Consider the following 6,120-nt stretch of genomic DNA (forward strand, 5'->3'; position numbering starts at 1 on the left):
CCGCCGCTCCGCCCTCTGTTGTGTTAACGGACTACACACCGCCGCTCTGCCCTCCGTTGTGTTAGCAGACTACACACGCCGTCAAGCTGCCAGCTCTCCGATGTCGAGCCACGGGACATCACGCCATCAAGCTACCAGCCCTCCGGTGTCGAGCCACGGGACTCACACCGTCGATCTGCCTACTCTCTGGTGTCGGACCACGGGCTCCACACCTTCACACACCTTCAAAATAAAACCTGTTTATATCAACTTCTGTCTCCTGTGGTCTTGCGATTGGATCCTAACCCGTGAACTCCCGTGACAGAACGACCTGACCATAATGGACCCAGCAACCACAGGAGCAGCTACGCCGTACAGGCCTAACAGTCTGCTGGAGAAGATGAGAAGTTTTGCCGCTGAAGTTTCTCGGATTAGCTGTTTCGTGCAGGAACTAGCCCGGACAGTCAAGTCTCCACCAGTTCCAGCACCCGCACTATTCCCTCCTGTCCTCGCTCCGCCGGTCTGGGAATCCCCCGTGCCGGCTCCAGATCCCTATGACGGAACACTGGGGAAGTGCCAGGGCTTCCTGTTGCGATGCCAACGGGTATTTGACCGTCAGCCTCAGACTTTTGACTCGGACGGGTCCAAGGTCTCCTACGTGGTTGCATTACTGCGGGGAAGGGCTTTGGACTGGGCCGTGAGAACATTAAGTGTTGATCGGCCAAATGCTGTGCTTTTTGTGGACTTTGTGGAGGATCTGAGGAGAGTTTTTGATCCTCCGGTGGCCTCCAATTATGTGGCTAAGCACCTTCTCAGCTGGAGACGGGGCCAAGAAGGTGTAGCGGAACACTCGGTGGTCCATCCAACTCCGGCTCCCGGTATTCGGACGGCATTCCGGCCGACACCATATCTAGCTGCTGCCTCTGCGCCGCAGCGAACTCCAGCTCCTGTTCCTGCCGCCTCTGCGCCGCAGCCAGCTCCTATTCCTGCCGCCTCTGCGCCGCAGCCAGCTCCAGTCCCGGCCGCCGCCAGCTCCAGTCCCGGCCGCCGCCGTCTCCGAACCGCAGCGACCTCCAGTCCCGGCCGCCGCCATCTCCGAACCGCAGCGACCTCCAGTCCCGGCCGCCGCCGTCTCCGAAAAGCAGCGACCTCCAGTTCCCACCGCTGCCACCTCGGTGCCGCAGCGACCTCCAGTTGCCGCCTTGGAGCCGCAGCGACCTCCAGCGCCTGCCGCCGCTGCCGTCTCGGAGCAGCGGCGACCTCCAGCTCCTGCCGCTGCTGGACCAGCATCCTATTCCCCGGAGCCCTTCTGCCCGCCCGGCCGTCCGCCGGAGCACCCGTGTCCGAAGCTCTTCTGCGGCCCCGTGGCTGGTCAGATCCAGTTACCCATCCTCCGGACCCCCTCCGCCCACCCTTGTTTGTTGTTCTGGATGGTGTAGCTACGTCTGGAATCCGTTCCTTGAGGGGGGGTGGGGGTACTGTCAGGATCCCTGTCAGACCAGACACCTCCCATGGCCACGCAGCTGCAGCCACTCCAGCCGATTACCTCCTGCAGGCTGAAACACCAGACTCGGGTCCCACTAACGCTTCCCCTGGCACTATATAAACTCTGGTCCTGCAGTCTGGGGTTGTCAGGTCGTACCGTCTTTCACCCGCTTCAACCCCATCGCATCTTCTGCCTCGAGCGCCTGCCTCCGGTGTCCGTCAGTCCGGGAATCCCCCGTGCCCTCCGTTGTGTTAACGGACTACACACCGCCGCTCTGCCCTCCGTTGTGTTAGCGGACTACACACGCCGTCAAGCTGCCAGCTCTCCGGTGTCGAGCCACGGGACATCAGGCCGTCAAGTTGCCAGCCCTCCGGTGTCGAGCCACGGGACTCACACCGTCGATCTGCCTACTCTCTGGTGTCGGACCACGGGCTCCACACCTTCAAAATAAAACCTGTTTATATCAACTTCTGCCTCCTGTGGTCTTGCGATTGGGTCCTAACCCGTGAACTCCCGTGACAGATGTAATGTGAAGAGATGTGTGCCTTGATACCCCAGTGGTTACAATGCATGCCATATCACCGTAACGTCTCAGGTTTGATTCTGTTGATTGTTAATTGCTAATACTGTTATTTCTACACTGCGCTCTGTCAAATAAAGGCAAAAATGCCCCAAAAAGTCAATCTATATAAATATATATATATATAGCCTCCTCCTGATGTGGAATTTGGCACCTTACATGGCAGTCTCTGCCATCAGTGTATGAATGTGTTATAGCTATAGATGAATGCAGTCCATTTACAATGCACACAATACAATTTGGTCGGCTTTCTACAGCGGGTGTGTTTGGTTTGCTGTCACACAATAAACCCCTTAAACAGCAGGCCGAGTCTCTGCCCTGCCAAAGGCCTCACACTCAGTTCTGTGATGTAAAACAGCAGCAGTGGTGTGAGTGCTGGCTTCTGTCATAACTTCATCTTCATGGCGAGAACGTGAAAATAGATGCAATCAAAACACAGAGACTAAAGTTCAGTCCAGAAAAATATTCCCACTGAAATACATACCAGTGTCTCACATCACTGGGATTTGTTGCTTTTGCAACACATACTCAGATTTCATGGATGGGATTTATGGATGGACAGTGTCTATTACACACCTGCAGTCCACTATAAGCAGACCTTTGAAACAATTTCAAGTTGAAATGCCAATGTGAAACTGAGCTCTATAAAAATGTCAAGGACACACTCTAATTCCCGGCAAAAGCAAACTCTGTACCAGCTGCAATACAAAGTTGCAGTGTTCTGTGTAGTATAACAAGTGATAATGATATTTTGTTGCACGTCATTTACTTCATGGGGACGGGAAGGTACACATAGGTGAACTATGTGTGTACTTTACGTCTTTTTAGAAAGGTAGAAACAGTAATTAGGAGCATTGTGCTTGGATGTGTGTGCAGGGTGGCAGGCAAAATGACTCTGTAGAGTTGCTTCCAGAGAGCCATGTGACTCCTTGAAGACCTCTGAAACTGTCAGTTTCCAGAAATAACACACACCAGCTGTGACATGGGACTGAAGCACAACCTCTCTCACAACTCCAAACAAGGAGTGTCACCATTGATACATGTGGTCCAGACTTGGTTTGTATTACTAGTTGAGATGGATTCAATCACTCTAATTAACTGAGCCTGCCTGGCATAATGGAAACAATGTGAGGGACCAAAAAAAGGACAAACCACATTCACGTTTCACAACAAGTAGGCTAAAGCTATTCTCAAACTAATTCAAACCAGTGCCTGATTACAGGTCCATATGTGCAGTAGACTAAACAATGTGAAGAGGACAGGTATATGCCAAAACAAGAATTATGGCTTCAGTCTCAGTCAAGTGTAAGCTATTGGGACGATTGGACAACACAGATCATGGCCAGACACAAAACGTCACACTGACAGACAAGTTGACGATCACAAAGCATGAGAGGATTGTCTCAAAAGCACAGATCAGTGTGACTGTGTGTGACGAGACATAACAGTGCCTCTTAGGTTAGTGAATGAGGAACGCTGAAAGGTGGTTATCTTTGTTTGTCTTTACCAGGTTTCTCTCTCGACCGCACCACAGGTTTAGGTAGAGCATTGCCCCTATGACGTGCCCCATCGGCTGTTGGAGGGAGAAAAAGGTCTGTTATATATTGATTTGTGTCACTGTGACGAACAAATTCCAAATGAGAAGAACGTCAGAAAGAATGAATGCTTGTTGTCTTTATTTCGTACGATCTGTTTTTTTTTTACTGTCTGATGTCAGTCACAATAAAGCTGGAGACTTTTTAGTGTCTTCAATTTGGTTTCTGTTCTGGATATACAAATGGGATTGCCATGACTGTAAAACCTTTAATTCTGTCCTTTGACATTTCAAGTGTTTGAGAGAAGAAGAGATGCAGTGACAGAAAGAAAAGAGAGGCTGGCTGTGGTAGCCATACTGTTTACACGGTGCTTGGCTTGGCATGGTTGGTGTAAAATGCAATGTGTTCTGGCCAGTGCTGTGGCCAGACTTCCCACCCGGCCAGCAAGAGGAACCTTAAATCATGTTAATGATCTTGATCTGAGAAACGTCCCTGCAGCTCATGGTAAATCTGTGAAATACTCATCGAGCACATGTGGCAGAGCGTGGAGAACATATGGACTGTGAGAGGAGGTAAAGGAGGAGATCGGGAGAAAAGTACAAGCATCCAAATGGCTATTGTGTGCATTCAAACACAGATAATATACCAAATCAAGAACCATCAGGTTTTTTTGCCTTTTTCTGTAGATGCACAGTTGCAGACGAGAGCGTGGAAGAGTGCTAGCAGGAGAGGATAACCTGAGGTAGCTACTTGGGAAGAGGGAATGAAAGGAAATGAAGTGCTCCATTACCCTCAGGTGTGCTGGAGCTGTGTGAGGAGGTTAATGGCTTGGATGGAGAAAATGGTCTGGCGCTATTACGAGTGGAATGAGGAGGAACCCGGGTGCGGGACAGCGTGGAGTTTCTTCCTGCTAGAGGTACTGATGAGCTAATGGGAGAACGAGGAACTTCAGCAACAGATTGCTTGAGGACGCCAGTACCTAGATGAGCAGAAAAGCAATTTGGGAGGTTAGAGATGATCCACTTCTGACAGCTTAAGCGCTTTACCTAGATGGAATAAATGATAGAGCACATCAGTGAAAACAATGTTGAACAGTGGACAATGACTGAAATGAAGGAGAGGCATAAATGAGATCGAAAGCTAGCCAGACTGTTCTGGTTGTGAATGGGGCAGGGGTGAGGTGAGTATACTAGGCTGAAAATGGAGGCACACATGGAGGCAGGGGCAATGATGGGGTGGTTTGTGTAGGGTGGTAGGATGGAGATGGAGATGGTGAAGCAGTGACATCATCCAATGGTTTGAAGTACAACTGAAACCACTGGGTTCCATGTGACTTGACGAAAGCAGAGATGGTAATGGGACAAACTTGTCATGGTGTTTACCCTGATTGTAACTACCAGCCTTCTCTGTAGCCAGGGCGGGTCTTGGCAGAGGTTTGCCCTCTTCTGGTGGACTAGGAGCTGTATGAAAGAAAACTCACTATTTATCTAACATAACACAAATGTATTATTTACTTAAAGGGGGCATAATGGAGATAATGGAAAAGGAGGTTATGTTATGTATTTAAATAAAAGCAGCTGGGGTATTTGTTGTGATCATGATAGCCACGAAGAGTAAACTCTTTCATGTAGTCAGACAACTATAGACTAGAGGAACAATTTAGATGGTAAGTATATGGACTCTAACTTTGTCTTACCAATTGAGAACATTTAATCATGGTTTGGAGTTTCTAAAAACAAAATCTATGTCAAAGATACATTTTAGCAGCTCATCAAGATGACTTAACCAGATTCTGACATTAACAATATCTATATGGTTTTGATAACTTATCCTCAAAAATAAACACATAAACAACAGAAATTCAAGTCAATATGCCCCTTTTCAAATTAAATTTAGAAAAAAATCTGAATTCTTAGTGTGGATTGCTGATGGCAAAAAGAAGGGTCTTTACCCGTAGAGACTGCCTGCCTTGGGGTGATCTCGGTGGGATCAGAGTAGGTCCTGGTCTGAGATTGAAGCCCAGGTTGAGGTTGTGGCCTGGGTAGAGGTTCAAGCGGGGATTGAGTCTGGGCATTTGGTGAAGGTTGTGGTTGGGGAATGGGTTGAGTGTGAGATACGGGTTGGGCCTTGTTCTTTGTTGGAGGTTGTGTTTGGGGCCATGGCTGAATCTTTGGGTGGGGTTCTTGTTGGTTCCTTGTTCGGGGCTTTCCTCGAGGCTTTGGCTGCTTTTTTGTTCGAGACTGTGTTTTGGACTTAGGTTGGCTCTTTGATTGAGGCAGCATTCTGGCCTTGGGTTGGCTCTTTGGTTGAGGCTGTGTTTTGAGCTTGGGTTGAGAAAAACTGATCTTTGGTTTAGTTGTTGGTTGGTCCTTATACTGCTGCTTGGTGGTTAGTTGAGGCTCTGGGTTGGTTTTTAATGGAAGTTGTGGGTTGGTGTTTGGTTGTGTTTGTGTTTGGGTTTGTGGCAGAGTTGTAGTTCTAAATTGTGGTTGAGGTTGGGGCTGGATTTTAATCTTTGGTAAGGCATTTTGGGTCTGAGG

At 49.0% G+C, this 6,120-nt stretch overlaps 1 protein-coding gene across 1 annotated transcript; it reads right to left on the reverse strand.

Annotated features, from left to right (window-relative positions):
* Positions 1 to 2,227: 2,227 nt before the first annotated feature.
* LOC116378801 (splicing factor, proline- and glutamine-rich-like) lies at positions 2,228 to 6,107 on the reverse strand. Its single transcript, XM_031840711.1, has 4 exons — positions 5,532 to 6,107; positions 4,963 to 5,040; positions 4,371 to 4,559; positions 2,228 to 3,618 (listed from the first exon to the last, which is right to left on the reverse strand). Exons 1-4 carry the CDS (start codon positions 5,860 to 5,862, stop codon positions 3,533 to 3,535), a joined length of 684 nt encoding a protein of 227 aa, XP_031696571.1. The 5' UTR covers positions 5,863 to 6,107; the 3' UTR covers positions 2,228 to 3,532.
* Between the last annotated feature and the right edge of the window lie 13 nt (positions 6,108 to 6,120).

Source organism: Anarrhichthys ocellatus, unplaced genomic scaffold, assembly GCF_004355925.1.
Source record: "Anarrhichthys ocellatus isolate YVR2014 unplaced genomic scaffold, GSC_Weel_1.0 scaffold3181, whole genome shotgun sequence".
NCBI lineage: Eukaryota > Metazoa > Chordata > Actinopteri > Perciformes > Anarhichadidae > Anarrhichthys > Anarrhichthys ocellatus.

Coding starts and splice junctions, on each gene's coding strand:
- LOC116378801 (XM_031840711.1), bottom strand. CDS start 5,862: ATGCTGCCTCAATCAAAGAGCCAACCTAAGTCCAAAACACAGTCTCGA. Junction 5,041..5,531: donor AAGGCAGGCAGTCTCTACGG/GTAAAGACCCTT, acceptor TCTTTCATACAG/CTCCTAGTCCACCAGAAGAG. Junction 3,619..4,370: donor CAGCTCCAGCACACCTGAGG/GTAATGGAGCAC, acceptor TCCCTCCAACAG/CCGATGGGGCACGTCATAGG.